At 43.8% G+C, this 24,415-nt stretch overlaps 1 protein-coding gene across 1 annotated transcript in view; it reads right to left on the bottom strand.

Moving 5' to 3' along the window:
- The window catches only part of LOC144827878 (uncharacterized), a 256,770-nt gene that overhangs the window by 142,764 nt on the left and 89,591 nt on the right, over nucleotides 1–24,415 (bottom strand). The window contains 2 exon segments of the mRNA XM_078686043.1: nucleotides 9,744–9,760; nucleotides 13,206–13,228. Coding sequence (XP_078542169.1) covers nucleotides 9,744–9,760; nucleotides 13,206–13,228 — 40 coding nt within the window.

Here is a 24,415-nt window from a genome sequence, read left to right as displayed (position 1 = left end):
GGACAGATGCGTTGAGCAGGAAAATGCAAAAGGGCCCCACGCAGCACTCGGTGAGTGTGGAGGGGTGATCTTCGGTGCACGAGCTGCTCGGGGCTGGGGCATCTCAAACCCTAATGCACAGCTTCGAGGATGCCTCAGGAGCTGCGCGGTTAGCATTTCGCAGTCTTTTCAAGATGGCCAGTCCCACGTCTCACGTCGCCTCCACGTGTCTCAGCTTTGCTGTGGCTGTGGATCGGGGTGTTGGATGTCTGGGAGTCCGGTTCTTGTCGATCTCTGTCGCTCGAGCTCCGGCTGGAGCTGCAACAAAGCAAACCATTGGGCGCTGGATGGTGCCTGTTTGCACAGGGTGGTCACTCCTTGACCACAAGGGAGATTCTTCAGTCTTCCACGTCTAGTGGGATGTCGAAGGGTCCAGAGTTTTGTTTCAAAGTTTCAGTCAGGATTATCTAAAGTCTATGGGCACAGCTCCTACCTTTATTCCAAATCAAGGGTCTGGATAACCTGCTAGGTCCCTCCTATTACACCCCTTTCCCTTTGTCCAGTTTTGCGCCAGAGCTGGGGCTGGAGTGCCCCAGCACCGGTTCGATCAGGGCTATGCATGAGGAGCCTTGTGCCCCCGAGGCAGTGCCTGCCTCAATCCACTATCTCCTGTCTGGGGTGGTGTAACACCTCCCTGTGACAGGAAACCTTTGGTCCAGGCCTTCCCTGCCGAAGTTTTGGTCAGCAGCTGGAGGCCAGACCCTTGTCTGTGGCAGCAGCATCCATTTTGTGATGCTGAGGCTCTGGTTAGATTTAACCGCGTTTAAGTAAAGTAACATGTCTTCTCCCTCTAGAAGGGTGGAATGCTACCCCCGTCGCCAGAACTGGCGAGGGGGTAGTATTCCAAAGTGTATGACACCTTACACGACATGTTTTGATAAAGCCAAACCAAAGTTAGCAATAACCGCGAGGATTATAATGCACTTAAGAGCATATGGAACAGATATAAGGAAATGGTTCCGAAAGCTGCAGACAGGCTCAGCTCATGCTAGAGCACCATCTCACATAAAACCAAGCACTCTGCCTCCAGGATTGTTAAGGCCTGCCATAGGAGTGACTTGTAGGTGCATATGTGTCCAGATATAGGTTTAGACACAGGTATACTATATCTAAGCAAGGGATGATTACACAACCTTGCCCCAGCTGAGTGATCAGCCAGTTGTGTCTGTTTAGATGGCCAGCCAGGGGTGGCAAAAGATATGCTGCAGCCCCTTGTAGGCCTGTGATGCACCTATGCCATGGGTACCTACAGTACACTGTACAGGGGCTCATAAGGTGATCCAATACCCAATTGGTGATGTACCTAAAGTACATGTATGTGAATTTAGAGAGCGAACAGCAGGCTGTGGGTCTGATTAGCAGGCCCACAGCCACATTAAGTTGAAAACCAGTGAAGCAAAAAACAAAAATTGGGGTGACCATAGGAAAGCAGACCCTACTCTCCTACATAACCCCCCCCCCAGAGGGTCAATCTATTCCTCCTGGTCCCCATCTGTTGCCATGGGCAAGCACATGTCTGCCCTGTCCACGTATGCTTTCAATCTATTGACATGGACCACCCTGTGGGGGCTCCTAGGGGTGCCAAGGTCCACCAAGTAGGTGACCTCTCCCTTTTTCTCAGGGAGCGAGGGCCAGTCTGGGGCAACCAGACTAGCAGAGTAGTTTCAAAGAATCATCGTCGTAGAGGTCACTAGCCAACGGGCAAGTGACCGGACAGACGTGTCGAGCAGGAAAATGCAAAAGAGCCCCACTCAGCACTCGGTGAGTGTGAAGGGGTGATCTTCGGTGCACGAGCTGCTCGGGGCTGGGGCTTCTCAAACCCCAATGCACAGCTTTGAGGATGCCTCAGGAGCTGCACGGTCAGCACTTCGCAGTCTTTTCAAGATGACCGGTCCCACGTCTCATGTCGCCTCCACGGGTCTCAGCTTTGCTCTGGCCTTGGATCGGGCTGTTGGATGTCTGGGAGTCCGGTTCTTGTTGATCTCTGTCGCTTGAGCTCCGGCTGGAGCTGCAACAAAGCAAACGGTTGGGCACTGGATGGTGCCTGTTTGCACAGGGTGGTCACTCCTTGACCACAAGGGAGATTCTTCAGTCTTCCACGTCGAGTGGGATGTCGAAGGGTCCAGAGTTTCGTTTCAAAGTTTCAGTCAGGATTATCTAAAGTCTATGGGCACAGCTCCTACCTTTATTCCAAATCAAGGAGCTGGATAACCTGCTAGGTCCCTCCTATGGGTGGGACCCGGGAAGGGGGTTGTTACACCCCTTTCCCTTTGTCCAGTTTCACGCCAGAGCTGGGGCTGGAGTGCCCCAGCACCGGTTTGAACTGGGCTATGCATGAGGGAGCCTTCTGCCCCCCAGGCAGTGTCTAGTTTCACTCACCCTGCCTGCCTCAATCCACTATCCCCTGTCTGGGGTGGTGTAACACCTCCCTGTGACAGGAAACCTTTTGTCCAGGCCTTCCCTGCTGGAGTTTCGGTCAGCAGCAGGAGGCCAGACCTGTGTCTGTGGCAGCAGCATCCATTTTGTGATGCTGTGGCTCTGGTTAGATTTAACCGCGTTTAACCCCTTCCATGCTCATGACGAGCTCAGCTCGTCATGCAGTACAGTTATCCTGTGCTCATGACGAGCTGAGCTCGTCATGACCACACCGGTTTTTATTGCTGTCCAGCACAGCAGCGGAATCGCTCTAGCAGCGATGCGGTTAAGTAAAGTAACATGTCTTCTCCCTCTAGAAGGGTGGAATGCTACCCCCGTCGCCAGAACTGGTGAGGGGGTAGTATTCCAAAGTGTATGACACCTTACACAACATGTTTTGATAAAGCCAGACCAAAGTTAGCAATAACCGCGAGGATTATAATGCACTTAAGAGTATATGGTATGGCAATACCTTGGAACAGCTATAAGGATATGGTTCCGAAAGCTGCAGACAGGCTCAGCTCATGCTAGAGCACCATCTCACATAAAACCAAGCACTCTGCCTCCAGGATTGTTAAGGCCTGCCATAGGAGTGACTTATAGGTGCATATGTGTCCAGATATAGGTTTAGACATAGGTATACTATATCTAAGCAATGGGTGATTACACAACCTTGCCCCAGCTGAGTGATCAGCCAGTTGTGTCTGTTTAGATGGCCAGCCAGGGGTGGCAAAAGATATGCTGCAGCCGCTGGTAGGCCTGTGATGCACCTATGCCCTGGGTACCTATAGTACACTGTACAGGGGCTCATAAGGTGATCCAATACCCAATTGGTGATGTGCCTAAAGTACATGTATGTGAATTTAGAGAGAGAACAGAAGGCTGTGGGTCTGATTAGCAGGCCCACAGCCACATTAAGTCGAAAACCAGTGAAGCAAAAAGCAAAAATTGGGGTGACCATAGGAAAGCAGACCGTACTCTCCTACAAGAGGGTTCAGAGAAAATGGGCTAATTTTTCTTCTGAGAGGTTTCATGCTGCACTGGTGCAGGGCGGTCCTCCGGAGGAGCTTGGGCGGGAGTTAGATTTAGCCTGTGAGGCTTTGGACCAGCGCATTTTGAGTGCTCTGGACAGCACGGCGCCTCGGTCTAGTACAGGTTCCGTGAGGCGGATAAAAACTGCCCCTTGGTTCAATGCTGACCTGAGGTAAGCTAAGACAGCATGCAAGCGTCTTGAGAGACGCTGGAGAATCAAATACTTGCCTATTCACGGGTCTGAATATAAGTCCAGTCTCAAAAACTACCACGCCCTAATTAGGAAAACACGCTCCTCGTACTTTGCAGACAGGATTGATAAAGTGGACTGCTCAGCTAAAGAATTGTTCTGAGTGTATAAAGAGATATCCTCACTATCTACCACAAAGGTACCGGAGGTGGGATCTGCTGCATCTTGTAATCAGATAGCAGAGTTCTTTGCCACTAAGGTGAAGGACAATTACTCTACCTGCCCTGCGGCAGCCAGGGACGGGTCTAGCAGAGAGGAGGCGTCAAGTGGTGGGTTAGTAGAGTCTGAATGCCTGCAGATGTTTAAGGTTCCTGATGATGGTATGCTAAGTAAGTTAGCCAGTAGTGTGAAATTTGGTTCACCTAAGGACCCCGCACCGGCTAAAATTTTGAGAGGAAATAGCGAGACTCTAGAGCCTTATATTAGGCATCTACTTGAGCTCTCTTTCAGCCTAGGCACAGTGCCGAAATCCTGGAAGGAAGCTGTGGTCCTTCCTCTGAAAAAGAAGCCACAGATTAGGATAGCTCAGTTAAGTAATCTGCGTCCCATTTCACTCCTCCCATATTTTGCGAAAATTGCGGAAAAGATAGTTAATCAACAACTAACAACCCACATTGAAGCCCATAAGTTGCTTCACCCTTCGCAATCTGGCTTCCGTGCTCTCCACTCTACGAAGTCAGCTTTGCTTTTCTCCACGGAGACTATTCGGAGCCACGTGGATGAGGGTAATTCTGTGGCACTGATTCTTTTAGATCTCAGTGCCGCGTTTGACACTGTGGCTCATCACACCTTGCTGCAGTGTCTTAGGAAGGGTGGAGTAACTGGGAAGGTGTAGGACTGGCTGGAATCATTCCTTCAAGATCGCAGCTTTCAGGTTGCTCAAGGGCCCTTTAGGTCAAAAGCTATTAGCCTGAACCAAGGTGTCCCTCAGGGCTCCAGTTTAAGCCAGACTATTTTCAATCTTTACGTGGCGCCTGTGGCTGCAATCACTGAGCAATATGGGGTGGAAGTGGTGACTTACGCCAATGATACGCAGCTGGTTGTGGCCTTAGCACAATCTGCTGAGAATGTTGCCAGTAATTTTGGATCCTGTCTTCAAGAACTTGCAGGCTGGATGGCCAGCAATTGCCTCAGATTAAATGGCGATAAAACTGAGGTGCGGATTGTGGGTAAGGCGCCTTCAGTCTGGACCTCAGCATGGTGGCCCTAGACGCTGGGGCCTCTCCCTGTACCCAATGAACAAGTACAAAATCTGGGGATTTGGATTGATTTCAAAATGTCATTCGACTATCACACAAGGCGCGTTGCTGGCATGTGCTTTGGTATCCTACGTGGCATCAGAACAACTTTGGACTTACTCCCTGTAACAGCTAGGAAATCCATAGTCCATGCCTTGGTTACTTCAATGCTGGACTATGGGAATGTCCTCTATCTGGGAGCGAATGTAAGCTGTCTCCAAAGATTGCAGCGTTTCCAGAACACCGCCGCCCGTCTGGTGTTGATGCTTCCAAAGAGAGCAGCCTAAAAAAAAGCTCTGGAGACGCTTCACTGGCTGCCAGTTAGGGAGCGGGTCCAATTTAAATCCCTCTGTGTAAGTCATCGGATTACACAGGGGAAAGGACCCCGCTATCTTCTCAACCTCTTAACTCCATACACCCGAATCGTCAATTGCGATCCCAGGGGGCAGGTTTAGAGCAGGTTCCGAAAATCAGAAGAGTGAGAATGGGGGGAAGTCCTTTCGGTTCCAGGCTGCCCGTCTTTGGAATAGCCTTCCTCTTAGGTTCCGTGTGGAAACCTAAGAGGTGGTTTTCCGTAAAGATTTGAAAATGTACTTATTCCCCAGGGGATAGGCTTTAGGAGATTCTGTTGGGGGAGGGCACAATAGTATGGAATCTGGTGGGCAAGTTACTAGTGCGGGGACACACTGGCTAGTGTAACCAGGTGCTGTCTAAGCTTCAGTTATTATTATTATTATTATATCCTGGCGTCTGAACCCACAAAACCTACTAGACCCAGTATTCAAACAGGACTAGAAGAAGAAATAACTGACTTCTTCCCACGTAATGAAGGCTCGGTCGAACAATACTCCACGATATGGGAGGCATTCAAGGTCACCAATCGCGTAATCTGCATTGCAAAAAGCGGGAGAATTCTAAGGGCTATTTGCTCCACGCTTCGCAAGCGTGAAGCAGAACTCAAACAAATGGAAAACAGAATGCGGGAAGCCCCCACTCCTTAACTACAAGCTCGCCTGAGAAGCTTACTTACTGAATATAAGGAAACATCTGAGAGCGAATGTAAGTTTAGAGGGAAATACCATCATGCGCGTAGATATGGATAGTGCGACAGACCAGGAAAGGTGCTCGCATCCCTGACTCGCCCCCCCATGCTTTTCTAATATGGTCCTTGAAATTGAAGGTGAGGACGGCCAGGTGAACAGGATCACTGCTGAGATCGTGGGGGCTTTCCGCAGCTTCTACAAAACACTGTACAAGATACATAGAACCCACCCGGTAAATTTCCCCTCTTTCTTTGAGGACACCGCAATACCCTGGCTGGGGAATGGACAGAGGGACTTTCTTCTTGCGCATCATGAGGATGAAAGGATCATATCTGCCATAATGCAATTGCAATCAGGCAAGGCCCCGGGGCCGGACGGCCTACCGGCAGAATTTTATAAGACATTCCGGCACTTACTCATCCCCCTACTGCAACATGTCTTTGAGGAAGCTCGCGAAGCGGGCATACTTCCCCCATCAATGCAGAGGCGCGCATAGTTTCCCTACCCAAACCAGGCAAGTCGACCTTGCACTGTGACTCATACAGACCCCTCTCATTAATGAATGTCAACGCGAAAATATTTGCAAAATTAATCGCCAACCGCATCAGCCCCCTCATGACTGTACTAGTACTTCCAGACCAGTCGGGATTCGTACCCAACAGAGGCACGCATTACAATTTATGCACTTTGTTTGCAGTCCTCCAGGACATTGAGCTGGACATGAACGCTGCTGCAATATTCCTCGACGCTACCAAGGCATTCAATTCATTCGAATGGGACCACCTTGCATTTGTATTGCAACGCATGGGATTCCCCGCTCCTTTCCTGGCCTGGAAAGACTTACTTTACACTGGCCTACAGGCGATAGTCATGGTCAACGGGGTCCAATCCTCCCCCTTCCCAATAGCCAGAGGCACCCGCCAGAGGTGTCCCCTCTCGCCTCTACTCCTCGCCTTAGCGATTGAGCCCCTGGCGCCCAACGTTCGAAAACATATCCGAGACTGTGCGCTGATCTACCCTGACAGACAAATCTTAATCTCACTCTACGTGGACTACCTCACCCTATATTTACCCAACCCAGACGAAAGCCTGAACCCCATTCTAAGATTCCTCATTCTATTTGGTCATCTCTCTGGAATTAACATCAACCGGAAGAAATCCCAAATATTCCCTCTCACTGACTCCACTGCACGCTTCGAGACAGACTATCCACTCACATGTTGTGGGGATACACTTAAGTACCTCGGAATAGTCATTTCCAGGAACCGAGACGAGCTGATGCTCTCCAACTTTGGACGAGCACTTGATCTCCTCATAGAAAAAGTTGACAAATGGATTGCGACAACCCTCTCCATGACTGGCAGAGCCTCCCTGAATAAAATTGTAGTGCTACCCAAATTACTCTATCTTTTCATGAACATCCCTCATGCATCATTTTTTTAAAATATATTAAACCCAAATGATTCGACTGGTCTGGGGAGGAAAACAAGCCAGGCTGAGGTGGGACATCCTCACACGACCCTTTGCTGCTGGAGGATTTGAGATACCTGATCTAGAACTTTATTACATATCTGCTCAGGCTCACTTTGCAGCCTACTGGATGAACCCCACCCCCTTACATGCCTCACCTGGCAATAAAGGATGGATACATGACCCCCACACCACGTTCAGCATATCTGAGCACTCCTGCGGTCCCGAGGCATCTGGCCTCCAACACTGTTCAAAGCACTACTGGGACCTGGCAGGATCTGGCTCGTCAAACTCACAGTTACCTAATCTATTCCCCTCTACTACCCCTCCAGGGGAGACGTGATCTCCCAGTCACACAAAAAGGGGGCTGTCGCCGCCTGCTGCTCATGCCATCCAGACCTACCTGGGGACAACTCTATGTAAAAGGTAAGTTCTGCACTAGTGTCTAATTCTTCGGTGCCTCCTCCCCCACCCCGCTAAATCGGTTTTACTATATTAGGCTCAGGCAAGACATGAAAACCCTCACCTCATGCTTCCCACAGGAACCTTCTACTATTATCCCCCTCCACGCTCTTTTGCAGCAACCCCCCCACGCATGTGGTGTCACTCCTATATCGCTACACCCAACAGGAATTCGACTGAGATCCTCCCCTAGCGAAGAATATATGAGAAAGTGAGCTAGGACACCCCCTCACTGAAGAGCAATGGTCCTTCTGCCATCGCCAGACCAGGGAAGTCTCCGCCAGTAGCAGATTGCATATTATACACTACAAATACATACACCGGGTATACTATACGCCTGCGTGCCTACATCATCTACCCCTGTGTGAAAATGACCACTGTAACCGATGTGGAGAAAGGGGAGCGCAGTTCAGACACTTGGCCTGGGACTGCCCACCTATCAGCCGTTACTGGGGGGAAGTTACACTTGCCTTAGACCAAATGATGGGGATACACGTATGGGAGGACCCCTCACCGCACTCCTGGGATATACTGAACCGCTGCCCGCTAAGGTAGGACGATATGTTTCCTTGTCAATACTCTGAAACTAAACGACGAATTGCCTGTAAGTGGGGCAGAGGAAGAGCTCCTAAATTTAAGGACTGGCTGCAAGACCTTATATATTGTCAAGAACAGCTTCGTACCTACACGTAACTCTTACCACCCTCCTCTAACCCGCGGGATATTTGGGGGCCTCTCCAGAATTACCTCCTGGAGCACACCACAACAGCAGACGAGACTACTGACTCACGCATTGAAGGGGCTAACACATAGGGTGGGGATGACAACTGACGCGGGGAGTCATCACACAGGCCAGGTCATTCCAACAAACACGGGGCTATGAGGTTTGGGACACACCATGTATGAGCGTACCTATCTGAAAGGATCTTTTGACTGTGGACATTCTACGCTGCTAAAATTGGTGAGCAGTGGAACTCTTCAGTTGTTGTTTGTTTTTCAGATCATGAATGTTCGAGACCTTTTTTCTGATGCCATTTACAGTGCTTGCCCACCTGACGCGGCCGGCCCGTTGTGGTTGTAGGCGGCTTGCTGTGTACCTTCTCCCCTGCCCCTTCTGCTATATATATTCTCACCTTGCATTGCCGGTCCGCCTGGGATTTAGGCATCATGCTGTATGTGGAATAACTTGGCATCAATAAAAATCTTTTAAAACTCAAAAATGTTTTGAATAAATTACTGTTTGCTTCCTCAGAAGTTAACAATATAAAGATATACAGTTAAAAAACAGAGCGAGTACCATTTTCATGGCTACAAAGATGGTCTGCATTCAGAGGAGGGGTTTGGAGGGGCGGCAGCGAGTAACGTAAGACAGGAGAGCGCTGCCAGTGCCTGATTTAGGTTGTCGCCTGTTTTAAGTTACAATCTCATCAGCTGCTAGCAGGGCAACCTGCATAGCCTGCTCTCTGTACCGGATGCTGTCCACTGACCTCTGAGTCAAGGGCAGGGCCACTGGAATTATGGGATTGTGCTATGCCAGCTTTTGATGCATAATCATGGATTTGTCACATTTGTCACTGTCCATCATCTGATGCATAATCACATATTTTAATATAAAAAATGAGTTACAAGTTCAAACAGTTCAAAAGATGCTAAAAATTCAACAGCATGTGTTACTTGCAGTGGAAGTTAAATGGTCACCTTTCTGTCACTTTCATTCCAATAGACTTTATTGATTTGGGGTACAGTTACATAATCAGTATAATTTAGGAGCCTCAGTTTAATCCATAACATTACTTTCCACTGTTAAAGCTCTGCAAACATGAAAAATAAACAGGAATTTCAAATGCAACACAGATGAAATGCTTGGTATTTGTTTTGGGTTCGACATGCTGGAAAAACTCAAACAAGAAACATGTTTTGCCGGCTCTAATTGAACACAAATAAGTAAGCAGGATCTCAGGATGATAGCAATAATAGTAACAACTGAGCATTATTGGTTATTTGAGGCAAAGAGTTGTCCAGATAATAACCCTAAAGCCAGAACCTAAAAAAAAAATAAAAAGAGACTAACTCCTTTCCCTCGCTCTCGTGTATAGTCCCAATGTCATAAGAGGAACCATTACCCTCCGTCATCTAAGGAAAGTTTTGTTGCTTATTGCTACACGTGAGTATTAAACCGCTACTAATGAGGTGCAACTTATGTCCAAACAGTGTTAACAAATGTAAAAGAGACAAAATAATGAGGTAATACTATCACTAACTGTGCAGCAGTAGGCCGCAAAATGGGCCTTTTTGTGACGCATAATTTAGTCAACCCTGCCGCATAATTTGGCCCTCTCCTGCCTCATAATTCCAGTGGTCCTCGCCAGGGGCTACATTAACACTTTGCTCAGTCGGTCCCATTTAGTGAAGCTGTTTATATTCCTCAGTGGCATCTAAGTGCTTCAGTACCTCGTCAGGTTTGGGTAGGCTTCATAAATACAGCACCATATAACTTCCGGGTGAAGTACTTTCAGCGTACAGGATGCATAATGGACTGCAGCAAGGGTAGCCACCTGGTTGGTTATCTACCACTGGTATTGTAATGTCCCGACGGTACAAAAATAAGCACAATCACTTAAAGCCATTATTTTTTGCCCTTCTCTGTACAACTTCAAACAGGAAATATAAATAGAAACCATTTTTAAGGGTGTTCCAGAGCAGAGTTAACAATGCCTTAGACATAATTTAGATAAATAAAGGCAGAAAAGTCATGTTACTAAGGAGTACATTCAATTTTGTTTACAGTTCTTTTTAGTACCATGCCCTTGCAGATCCTTAAAAATGGCTGGTATTTTTCCCCTTGGAAGGTTGTGAACCTAACTGCAGCTCCTTATTGACAACAGCCCTGTGAACAAACACGGTCAGATTACAGCTCTGTCACTTTTAAGGTTTTCTAAAAACAGGACATTTTGTGCTCTATAACAAGCAGATGTGGCAGAAGGCAGACCTGGCAAAAGCCCCTCTGTGCGGCTCACACCCCTAGGCTATTAGTAGAGGAAAACAGGCTGTGTAAGTGAAAAATGCCTGCTCAGTCACTCTAAAGCCCCCCTCCCGCCCTCACCCCCATCTTGTGTGCTCTGCAGGCCCAGGCTGGCGTGCAGCTTTTTACCACCACAGGGGTCAGACACCTCCAAACCCCTTCACTTTACCCTTCTCAGCATCAAAAGAGACACTGCCTTTCACACTGATCGTCTTTCTAAAAGACGATCTGCTAACAGTAGGCAGGCTCTCTCCTTCCTAATGCCGAGAGCGATCTGCGTGCTTTCAGATTCATTCTGAGCGCATGGTGAAGGCTGTGTGCGCAAGCGAGCACCTTGGAGGGAACACAGGTTAATACACAAACCAGCAGAGGCACAAAGAATGGTTACATGAGAAAATGCCTAAGTTATAAAAGATTCATTTTCAATCACACAATTTATAAAATATTTCCTTAAAAAGATGTGATATTAAATTCTGAGTTCAGAGAGTCTACATTCTATTCCACCATCTTGTCCCAAAAGATAGTTATACTTGTAAAGCAACTCCCATGTTAGCTTATGGAAAATATAGACTTTCAATACTGATAAACGAAATAGGCAGTATTTCACTATGAGGACATGTCACACACACCAGGGTATGTCCTACCTTTCACAAACACTGCACCATGCCCATGGGTGTACCTTGGGCCAACCTGGGGGGTGCCTTACATGTAAGAAAAGGGAAGGTTGGGGCTCAGCAAGTGAGGGTACTTACCAGCTGGACATGGCAGTAAAAACTGAGTGCAGAAACTGCAGTGGCAAGTCTGCGGACCCTATATAAAGTTGCATGTGTGGGTGGCATAAACAGTGCTGCAGGCCCACCAGCAGCATTTGATTTACAGGTCTGGGCAAACACAGAGCACTGTACTAGAGACTTAGTAGTAAATCAAATAAGTCAAACATGGAAACACAATTTACAGGAGGAGCACTTGCACTTTACCACTGAACAGCAGTGAGAAAGTGTGCAGAGACACTAAGCATTACGAACTCCAACATACCAAATAAACAAGGGGTCAGAAAGCCAAAAAGGAAAACATGACAAAAGATGCCAGGTCTAACAGTGGTGTACTCACCCCAAGGAAGGGACCTATTGGTTCAAACCTGCACACCCCTGTTATGCCCCTAAATATAGTATTTAGGGGCGACCCTGAACTCTGCCTCCTCAGATTCCTTGAACCCACGATGAAGAAGGACAAAAGAAGCCGCACAGCGGAGGGGACCGTAGAGAAGAACTGACTTGGCACCCAGCTCAATTGGCCAGTCTGCAGTTTCCAGACACCCTGCACCAAAAGTCAACTTGTTCTGCAGCCAGCGACTTCCAGAACCCCTGGGAGGAATGACTGCCTTTAACAAAGACCCGATCTCCTGTCAATAGCAGCGGTGTTCAGAAGAAACTCCAAAGAAAGACTGTGAGTCTGCCGAGGACAAAAAAAAACCCCAGACAAATGAAACCACAACTGCACCTGTTGCCTAGCGAGGTACCGGTAAGTTGAAACCTGGCCTCAAAAGGCAGCATTGCATCCGGCTGCCCTGCGCCGTTTGATAGAGGACCTGAATTGCACCTACGTCCCTGAGCTCTCCAACTTAAACTTACCAGCCCAGCTGGTGATTCTGCCCAGAAAACTTCCTGGGCTGAGCATGCAGACAAAATGGAAAGCCAGCAACGTCCATAGGATTGCAATGAGCTCCCCAAACCTCATAAGCACCCTGCACCCAGCCGCCCCTGTGCCGTGGTAGTGCGGACTTTGGTGCAGACCTGGGACCCACTTTGCTCTAACCTTAACCCTAGGAGTTTGGCTCCAAAGACTGAGTGGCCTGCTTGTGAGTAGCCCACAACCACTGTGCCCCTGGCCCCATTGCCTAACATTGGCATTCTGCGCTCTGCTCCAAGCCGACGCAGTGCCGCTGGTGGTGCACGTTGAGTGCCACCATCCTGAGACCTGGGGAACATTGGTTCCACACCCAAAACTCCACTTCCAAAACCGTTTTCCTCACCTGTAGCTTAACACTTTGGTTTTTCCATAGGGCTGAATCGTGGAGTGTTTGCTTGCACAAGAGTTAACCAGCTTACAATATCCTGTGTTCGGCAAACTGTGTTAGGAATGTAATCTGCATTGAAAAAGTAATCTGAATGTTCCTACGAATCCAGTATTCACTGTATTGCTAACAGTAACATTGTATGAGAAGTGTCACTTACCTGCTACTAAGTATACCTTGGTTCTAGAAATAAAAAACACAATATAACAACTTTTTATACAAACACTTGGTCTGGATTCAGTCTTTGAGTGTGTGACATCATCTATTGTCTGAGTGTGTCCAACAAATGCTTAACACTACTCTCCTGAGAAGCCTGACTACTAGATCACACTACCACAAAAGAGAGTAAGATATTATCTACTTTAGCCTCTGCTATACCTCTGGAGATCCACTGGACTCTGTGCGCACTATACCGTACTTTGGTATAGCATATACAGAGCCAGCTTCCTACACACCTTCAATAGTTTCAACAGGTCTAGCAAGCCGAACATATATATTGAACATGGAAGGGAGCCGACTATGCATCCCAGTCAATGGAGATTCAGAGGTAGAACATTTTTAGACCCTCCTCGGTGCGAAGGATTTCTTCACACCGACATCCATGTGTCGTGTCTACAGATACTATCAGCTGTAAAAGGACACGCATTTCCCAGATTCCCCTTTGCGATGAAATGCATCTCTGCTAACTTCTGTATCAGTCTAATATACAATAGGGCGACCCAATATTCCCCTTGGAACTGCGTATAATCAATTACAAGATATAAATGTCCCTCGAGGAATCATTCAACATAATTTCTTAATTCTAATAGTGTCACAACAGTGAACAACATTTCAATAATACAGGGAATTTCTTCATAAACACCCAGTTATATCAAGAATTGCTTTAATCCAGTTTTCTTTTTCAAATTAAGTACGGCACCTTACATACTACTGGTAATATCTGTTTGTTCTTACAGCATTGGCGTCGCTCAGTTCAGTTGCGTGGGGAGCGCCCGGTTCGCGAACCGGGAAGCGTACTGGGCAGCGTACTATAAGGAAAAAAGAATGATAGACTTTTCAAATACTGTATGTTAATTGATTGTTCGTTTTGTTGGGTTTTTTTTGGTTTTTTTTTAATTTAAGTAGCAATATGTAGGTACCAATGCAGAGTCAAAAAATTAATATACACCGTCTCCTTTGTAGATATCATGCATGTTGTTTCAGAAGTTATTGTGGAATATGGAATCCATATCATAGTCTGTCAGGAAAGCAGAAAGAACATGGAGGCAGGAGATGAAAAAGAGATGTTAAATACACATTGGAGATAATATAGTTGGAGAAAGGAAGTAACTATGAGCAAAATTACTATGTAACATAAAAAAGTTGCACAGTATACTATAAGTCTGACTTTACATTAATATCAATTAGGTACTAGTTTATGAATTACATATAAAAATGATTAAAGTCTCGAACAATTTTTGATTATTAAATATAAATTTATTTTTGTGATTCTTTTTCCAAATTTAACAGAACATTTAACAACAAATTGTCGGAAATGTCCTCATTTTCAATCAGCGAATCTACTGCATCTACACATTGAACTAATTCATGGTCCCGTGATTCATCCATGAAATCTGAGTCATCATTGTCCTCAATAACTTTTTCTGTGTTGTTCTCCAGAACAATTTTGAAGGAAATAATCTGCTCTCCTTCCATTTCCTTGCTGTAATTTGCATAAAAAATAAATTTATCAGTAGAGATAGGGCACTGTTGGGTTTAAGTTCAGACAGGTACTTGTGAGTTTATAACAGAGAAGTTATCTATGGGCACTGTATGGTTTCAGGCGTGAAGTAGTACTATTAAAAAGTGCCTGTGAAGAAGTCTAAGTAAATTCATAATTATAGTACAGAAACCTAAATCAATCCATAATTATAATAAACAAGCCTTTCTCAATGTCTAACTCTTACAGAGGGACAGTATATAACTATCTGAAAATGTTTTCCCAAATTAATTTAAAGTGCATAACATAGTTCTCCTTTCAAATTTATAAAATAACATCTTACCTTTTAAAAACAAGTTTAAGTTGTCAGTGAAAATGCACTTGCAATGTACTTCAGGAAGTAGTAGGCAAAATGGCTGTGTTTCTCTCTCTTTTTTTTATATATATTCAGGTACATAACCAATTAAATGTCAGGTAAAAAAAGTAGAAAATGAAAGTAACATTTTAATTGGTTGTCAATTCCAACGCTTCAGATGTGTTTTGTGAAGTAATTTACCTCACGGTATTTAGAGAGGTCTACAGGCTAAATGGCTAAATGGAATTTCAATCAAATTTGTGAAAATGATAGGGATTGGTATGTAGTATGAGCTAATCTATATTTGGTGAGAGTGTCTCCAGTCGTTTTTCTGTAAATTACTTTCCCACCTTTTTTGATGGTGCGCTTCCCGGGGAGCGCCCCGGTACGCGAACTGGCGAGCGCCCCGGTACGCAAACCTTAAGCGTTACGGGAGTCCACCATTTTGTGTTTCGGTCGACTTAAGATACAAGATGGAGGGCAAATAATGTTCAGAATGGGTAGAAGGGGGCACGGTAGACTTATCTTGACCCCCTAGGTTTTCTGAGGGTGGCTGAGGAGGCTTATATGTGCGAAAAAAAACATTTTTTTTTAAAATTTCGCGAGGTTAGCTTCCGGTTCGCGTACCGGGTAGCGCCCCGAGGAGCGTACTTTGTTGAAAATTTGTGAAAAAAGTTAGAGAAAAATAATAATTGTGAGTGATCAGATGTAGGGTAGCTCTGAGAAGAGCTTTTGGGTTTATGGTACATTTAGGTACTTATAAGTAGGTACCAATGCACAGTCTTAAATTCAGAATGAAAATTCTGTTGCCCTCATCTGAGAAGTGAACTCCATCTCCTCTGTAGATATCTTGCATGTAGTAACGCAAGTTATTGTTGTACACGGAGCCCATTCCATGGTCTCTCGTGTAAGCTGAAACAGATTTGTTTACATGCTTCCTCGACTTCTCAATTTGTGGACAAAATTGGTTTGACCACCTCCATTTCTGTCTTTGGCATATATTTGAATATACCAAGGCAGTCTGAGGAAAAAGTGCCATTAATTGCTCAAAGGTGTCCTTTAAAAGCATTTCCAGACCTACCCCAGTCAAAGTGCCCAAATCATTACCTCCACAGTGCACAATTAACAGGTCAGGTTTTGGCAAATGCATAAAGGTTTTCACCAATGGTATCAATTGGTGACATTTTAATCCTCTGTGGCCAAACCACTTAATTTCCACATCTTGTAAATTGAGGTTAGGTAAATTTCTGTTCTCAGCATACCTCTGAGCCCAATAGATGTAACTATGTCCAACAATCCAGACAGAAAACATGGTGAGAGAAGGATCTCCTGCAGTCAGATGAAGTGTGGCAATGAAATGGCAGTTGAAAAAAATAAGAGTTTAAAATGAAAAAAAATGTGGAGTTTCTGTGTTAATGAAGCAGTAACAGTGATTGGTGGATTTTGATTGCTGAAATCAGAAAGTTAGGGTGCATGGATGAGTTCTTTGAAAGATGTATTTTGAGTGGTCAAGAAAAAATCATTAAATGAAAGAATGCACTGGATATGCAGGTGCACTGAGAGTTCAGAGTTCAATTGAAACATTGTTGTGTGAACTTGCAAACACCAGAGGTCTTCCAAGAGGTGGTTGCTATGCAAAAAAAGCAGAGAGGGCAGAGGGGGGAAGGGTTTTGATTTGAAAAAAGTGAGGGAAGAGTTTTGATTGGGTGACATGAGAGATATGTGTGAAGAATTACAGCATTTCTGTGCTTTTGATAGCTGCAGACTCTGGAGTGCATACCTTTTGCTCTGCTGAAGACAAATTGGTGTGTTTCTGAGACTGTTTTGAAACTCAAAGTATTTGCTAAGGTGAGAAAAGATTTCTTTAATTTAGATAGAGAATAGTGTGCTTTAAGGAGAAAATTATGAAGAAAGTTGTGTTTTTCAAATGTTGCTTTGTCTCAAGTGTTTTACAAATAGATTTTGTTTCTTTGAGAAATTGTAATTGGAGAAAATGTGAAGTATTAGTACTGACAGGGTTTTTTTGTGCATAGGAGCTGTGGAGTGTTTTCAAATTATGACTTGAAAATCGTTTTTGAGGAAAAGGAATGGTTTTAAAATTTATGACAAGGACATAATGGTGTATGCTTCTTTATAAGGCAATTGAGTGTCTCTGATGTTATTTTTCCCATTTTAATGTAAGACCTTTCCCTGTGGAGCAAATTGCTTGTAAATATGCTCCCACCTGTGCATGGCAAATTTAGATTTTGAATGTTTGCGTTACATAGCCATGTTAAAAGTGACCCAAACATGCTGCAAAGGCAATCAAAAAACGCTTTCATGTGTCTTAAGGACATTTTAAGTCATTTCCCCATGTGGAGTGTTTTCAAATTATGACTTGAAAATCGTTTTTGGGGAAAAGGAATGGTTTTAAAATTTATGACAAGGACATAATGGTGTATGCTTCTTTATAAGGCATTTCAGTGTCTCTGATGTTATTTTTCCCATATTAAATTAAAAGACCTTTCCCCGTGGAGCAAATTCCTTGTAAATATGCTCCCACCTGTGCATGGTAAATTTAGATTTTGACTGTTTGAGTTACATAGCCATGTTAAAAGTGACCCAAAAAAGTTGCAAAGGCTTTAAAAAAACACTTTCATGTGTCTTAAGGACATTTTAAGTCATTTCCCCATGGGCAGTGTTTTCAAATTATGACTTGAAAACCGTTTTTGAGGTAAAGGAATGTTTTTAAAATTTATGTGCGCCATATGCCCCCAAATTTCTTTTTCAAGGGGTGCAGCAGGGTGTTCTTGAGACACCCCTGCACCCTTGGAAAAATTCTTAATTTGCGATGAGCTAATTGCTAATCGCAAATTGCACCTTCATTCCTATGGGCCTCCTGGCCCATGGAAATGAATGGGTAATTTGCAATTAGCAATTTGCTCATTGCAAATTAGGAATGGTAAAGAATCGCTATTTATTCCTTAAAATTCGCTATTTAGGAAATGCAAAATAGTTTGATGATACATATGGCGGTTCATCTCTAACAAGATAAGAAGCTTAGGGATAGATTTATGATGACTGGCGCAATGAAGTGGACATCACTTACTTCATTGGTAGGCCTTTACATGTATTATCTCCTCTGTATTCTTCATCAAGCGTAACTTTGATCTGCAATCCTGAGTAGGCCTCACCTTAAACAAACCTCTGGATAGGCCACACCTTATCGTCATCCTGAATTAATCATTTAAAATGCTAGGGACAGATTTATGATAGGTGTATGCCTCTTTTGCGCCACTGTGCGTCACTTTTGTGATGCAGCGGCGGTGCAAAAGATTTGCTATGAGGCGACAAAATTACAAATTGATGCATTTAGGCAGATGTCTCATGCTGTAAAAAAAACGGGCCACATGAAACCGATGCAGCAGTGATGCAAAAGATGCACCATGTTGCAAGAGAGGCCTCACTTGGGGCCATATGTATCAAGCTAATTAGCATTCGCAAAGGCCAAAATTCTGCGAATTTCGGCCTTTGCGAATGCTAATTAGACAAATGGTATGTATCAAACAAGTTTGATGCAAAATAAGGAATAGCAAAATTTGCTATTCCTTATTTTGCGATTGCACTTAAGGATTTGCAAATTTTGCGATTCCTTAAATGCAATGTATCAAACAAAAAATATGCAAAAAATGCCATTAAGGATTTGCAAATTACCACCAACTTCTAGTTGGTGGTAATTTGCGAATTCTTTTCAAAAAGCTTTTTTTCCAAAAAACAAAAGGTGCCATATGACGCCCATACATGCCCTTGGGGCATGTATGTGCGCCATATGCCCCCAAATTTCTTTTTCAGGGGTGCAGCAGGGTGTTCTTGAGACACCCCTGCACCCTTGGAAAAATTCCTAATTTGCGATGAGCTAATTGGTAATCGCAAATTGCACCTGCATTCCTATGGGCCTCCTGGCCCATGGAAATTAATGGGTAATTTGCAATTAGCAATTTGCTCATCGCAAATTAGGAATGGTAAAGAATCGCTATTTATTCCTTGAAATTCGCTATTTAGGAAATGCAAAATAGTTTGATGATACATATGGCGGTTCATCTCTAACAAGATAAGAAGCTTAGGGATACATTTATGATGACTGGCGCAATGAAGTGGACATCACTTACTTCATTGGTAGGCCTTTACATGTATTATCTCCTCTGTATTCTTCATCAAGCGTAACTTTGATCTGCAATCCTGAGTAGGCCTCACCTTAAACAAACCTCTGGATAGGCCACACCTTATCGTCATCCTGAATTAATCATTTAAAATGCTAGGGACAGATTTATGATAGGTGTATGCCTCTTTTGCGCCACTGTGCGTCACTTTTGTGATGCAGCGGCGGTGCAAAAGATTTGCTATGAGGCGACAAAATTACAAATGGATGCATTTAGGCAGATGTGTCATGCTGTAAAAAAACCGTGCCACATGAAACCGATGCAGCAGTGATGCAAAAGATGCACCATGTTGCAAGACAGGCCTCACTTGGGGCCATATGTATCAAGCTAATTAGCATTCACAAAGGCCGAAATTCTGCGAATTTCGGCCTTTGTGAATGCTAATTAGACAAATGGTATGTATCAAACAAGTTTGATGCAAAATAAGGAATAGCAAAATTTGCTATTCCTTATTTTGCGATTGCACTTAAGGATTTGCAAACTTTGCGATTCCTTAAATGCAATGTATCAAACAAAAAATATGCAAAAAATGGTTTTAAGGATTTGCAAATTACCACCAACTTCTAGTTGGTGGTAATTTGCTAATTCTTTACAAAAAGCTTTTTTTCCAAAAAACAAAAGGTGCCATATGACGCCCATGTATGTGCGCCATATGCCCCCAAATTTCTTTTTCAGGGGTGCAGCAGGGTGTTCTTGAGACACCCCTGCACCCTTGGAAAAATTCCTAATTTGCGATGAGCTAATTGCTAATTGCAAATTGCACCTTCATTGCTATGGGCCTCCTGGCCCATTGAAATGAATGGGTAATTTGCAATTAGCAATTTGCTCATCGCAAATTAGGAATGGTAAAGAATCGCTATTTATTCCTTAAAATTCGCTATTTAGGAAATGCAAAATAGTTTGATGATACATATGGCGGTTCATCTCTAACAAGATAAGAAGCTTAGGGATAGATTTATGATGACTGGCGCAATGAGGTGGACATCACTTACTTCATTGGTAGGCCTTTACATCTATTATCTCCTCTGTATTCTTCAACAAGCGTAACTTTGATCTGCAACCCTGAGTAGGCCTCACCTTAAACAAACCTCTGGATAGGCCACACCTTATCGTCATCCTGAATTAATCATTTAAAATGCTAGGGACAGATTTATGATAGGTGTATGCCTCTTTTGCGCCACTGTGGGTCACTTTTGTGATGCAGCGGCGGTGCAAAAGATTTGCTATGAGGCGACCAAATTACAAATTGATGCATTTAGGCAGATGTGTCATGCTGTAAAAAAACCGTGCCACATGAAACCGATGCAGCAGTGATGCAAAAGATGCACCATGTTGCAAGACAGGCCTCACTTGGGGCCACATGTATCAAGCTAATTAGCATTCGCAAAGGCCGAAATTCTGCGAATGCTAATTAGACAATTGGTATGTATCAAACAAGTTTGATGCAAAATAAGGAATAGCAAAATTTGCTATTCCTTATTTTGCGATTGCACTTAAGGATTTGCAAATTTTGCGATTCCTTAAATGCAATGTATCAAACAAAAAATATGCAAAAAATGCCATTAAGGATTTGCAAATTACCACCAACTTCTAGTTGGTGGTAATTTGCGAATTCTTTTCAAAAAGCTTTTTTTCCAAAAAACAAAAGGTGCCATATGACGCCCATACATGCCCTTAGGGCATGTATGTGCGCCATATGCCCCCAAATTTCTTTTTCCGGGGTGCAGCAGGGTGTTCTTGAGTCACCCCTGCACCCTTGGAAAAATTCCTAATTTGCGATGAGCTAATTGCTAATCGCAAATTGCACCTTCATTGCTATGGGCCTCCTGGCCCATGGAAATGAATGGGTAATTTGCAATTAGCAATTTGCTCATCGCAAATTAGGAATGGTAAAGAATCGCTATTTATTCCTTAAAATTCGCTATTTAGGAAATGCAAAATAGGTTGATGATACATATGGCGGTTCATCTCTAACAAGATAAGAAGCTTAGGGATACATTTATGATGTCTGGCGCAATGAAGTGGACATCACTTACTTCATTGGTAGGCCTTTACATGTATTATCTCCTCTGTATTCTTGATCAAGCGTAACTTTGATCTGCAATCCTGAGTAGGCCTCACCTTAAACAAACCTCTGGATAGGCCACACCTTATCGTCATCCTGAATTAATCATTTAAAATGCTAGGGACAGATTTATGATAGGTGTATGCCTCTTTTGCGCCACTGTGCGTCACTTTTGTGATGCAGCGGCGGTGCAAAAGATTTGCTATAAGGCGATAAAATTACAAATTGACGCATTTAGGCAGATGTGTCATGCTGTAAAAAAACCGTGCCACATGAAACCGATGCAGCAGTGATGCAAAAGATGCACCATGTTGCAAGACAGGCCTCACTTGGGGCCATATGTATCAAGCTAATTAGCATTCGCAAAGGCCAAAATTCTGCGAATTTCGGCCTTTGCGAATGCTAATTAGACAAATGGTATGTATCAAACAAGTTTGATGCAAAATAAGGAATAGCAAAATTTGCTATTCCTTATTTTGCGATTGCACTGAAGGATTTGCAAATTTTGCGATTTCTTAAATGCAATGTATCAAACAAAAAATATGCAAAAAATGCCATTAAGGATTTGCAAATTACCACCAACTTCTAGTTGGTGGTAATTTGCGAATTCTTTTCAAAAAGCTTTTTTTCCAAAAAACAAAAGGTGCCATATGATGCCCATACATGCCCTTAGGGCATGTATGTGCGCCATATGCCCCCAAATTTCTTTTTCAGGGGTGCAGCAGGGTGTTCTTGAGACACCCCTGCACCCTTGGAAAAATTCCTAATTTGCGATGAGCTAATTGCTAATCGCAAATTGCACCTTCATTCCTATGGGCCTCCTGGCCCATGGAAATTAATGGGTAATTTGCAATTAGCAATTTGCTCATCGCAAATTAGGAATGGTAAAGAATCGCTATTTATTCCTTGAAATTCGCTATTTAGGAAATGCAAAATAGTTTGATGATACATATGGCGGTTCATCTGTAACAAGATAAGAAGCTTAGGGATACATTTATGATGACTGGCGCAATGAAGTGGACATCACTTACTTCATTGGTAGGCCTTTACATGTATTATCTCCTCTGTATTCTTCATCAAGCGTAACTTTGATCTGCAATCCTGAGTAGGCCTCACCTTAAACAAACCTCTGGATAGGCCACACCTTATCGTCATCCTGAATTAATCATTTAAAATGCTAGGGACAGATTTATGATAGGTGCATGCCTCTTTTGCGCCACTGTGCGTCACTTTTGTGATGCAGCGGCGGTGCAAAAGATTTGCTATGAGGCGACAAAATTACAAATTGATGCATTTAGGCAGATGTGTCATGCTGTAAAAAAACCGTGCCACATGAAACCGATGCAGCAGTGATGCAAAAGATGCACCATGTTGCAAGACAGGCCTCACTTGGGGCCATATGTATCAAGCTAATTAGCATTCGCAAAGGCCGAAATTCTGCGAATGCTAATTAGACAAATGGTATGTATCAAACAAGTTTGATGCAAAATAAGGAATAGCAAAATTTGCTATTCCTTATTTTGCGATTGCACTTAAGGATTTGCAAATTTTGCGATTCCTTAAATGCAATGTATCAAACAAAAAATATGCAAAAAATGCCATTAAGGATTTGCAAATTACCACCAACTCCTAGTTGGTGGTAATTTGCGAATTCTTTTCAAAAAGCTTTTTTTCCAAAAAACAAAAGGTGCCATATGACGCCCATACATGCCCTTAGGGCATGTATGTGCGCCATATGCCCCCAAATTTCTTTTTCAGGGGTGCAGCAGGGTGTTCTTGAGACACCCCTGCACCCTTGGAAAAATTCCTAATTTGCGATGAGCTAATTGCTAATCGCAAATTGCACCTTCATTGCTATGGGCCTATTGGCCCATGGAAATGAATGGGTAATTTGCAATTAGCAATTTGCTCATCGCAAATTAGGAATGGTAAAGAATCGCTATTTATTCCTTAAAATTCGCTATTTAGGAAATGCAAAATAGTTTGATGATACATATGGCAGTTCATCTCTAACAAGATAAGAAGCTTAGGGATAGATTTATGATGACTGGCGCATCACCAGGGATGTGCCAGTCATCCTGCGCCGCTGTTCCGCCACCCATGGTGTGCTGCATTTACAATGCGGCGCACCATGGGGCAAAAACGGCACAGATGCGTGACGCATCTGTGCCGTAAAGGTGGCGCATTGCTGGATTTGTATCGCAAGTGCGATGCAGCTCCAGCAAGGCTCAGGGGTGCCCCATCTCCACAATGCTGCGTCAAGACCTATGCCTGCTTCAAGCAGGCGCAGGGTTTTGACGCAGCTTTGTCCTATCTGATTGTAAATGCGGCACACCATGGGTGGCAGAGCAGCGGTGCACGTTAACTGGTGCATCCCTGGGGATGTGCCAGTTAACATAAATCTGCCCCTTTACATTTAAGTATGTGCAGGGGACACAGAGTCAGTGAGGCTTATCCAAGGTTAAGAAGAGATGAGTCCTGTTCACTGAAAAATTGGACATAGGCTTCACCTCCTCAGCATCGCTGGACATGGCTAAATAATAGCTGCAAAATGTTACTCTTGTTAAACAATTTTACTATTATAATCTCTGAGATTTGTCTCTTACTCTGCAACATCTCATTGTTGTTATCTTTCTTTAAAGATAAAGACAACATCAACATGAGCGACAATCAGCAATCAGTTGATTTCGACCTCATCATTGAACTCGTAATTGAAACATCAGTGGATGTTGATCCCTTGGATGATTTAAATCCTGAGGATGAAGAAGAACGTGATGAGGATGCAGATTTGTCAGAATTGTATGACATAGGATGGGAAGCTGACGTGCTTGAGCCTATGGAACTATAAACATTTATTTTAAAAATTTATAATAAATAAAAAGTAAAAATGTAAACCGTTTAATTTAAAAATAAAGACACCTTCAAAAACAGGTTATGTGTAGTGTCTTCAATAAAATATTAAAATATGCTCATAAAATTATATCAGATTCACATATAAAACAGCACAGGTAAAATGAATATAAATTCCATTTCTTTTCTGCCATTTCTGTAT

The sequence above is a fragment of the Lissotriton helveticus genome, chromosome 4_1, assembly GCF_964261635.1.
Source record: "Lissotriton helveticus chromosome 4_1, aLisHel1.1, whole genome shotgun sequence".
NCBI classification, from domain to species: domain Eukaryota; kingdom Metazoa; phylum Chordata; class Amphibia; order Caudata; family Salamandridae; genus Lissotriton; species Lissotriton helveticus.
This window is presented reverse-complemented; position numbering and strand designations above follow the sequence as displayed.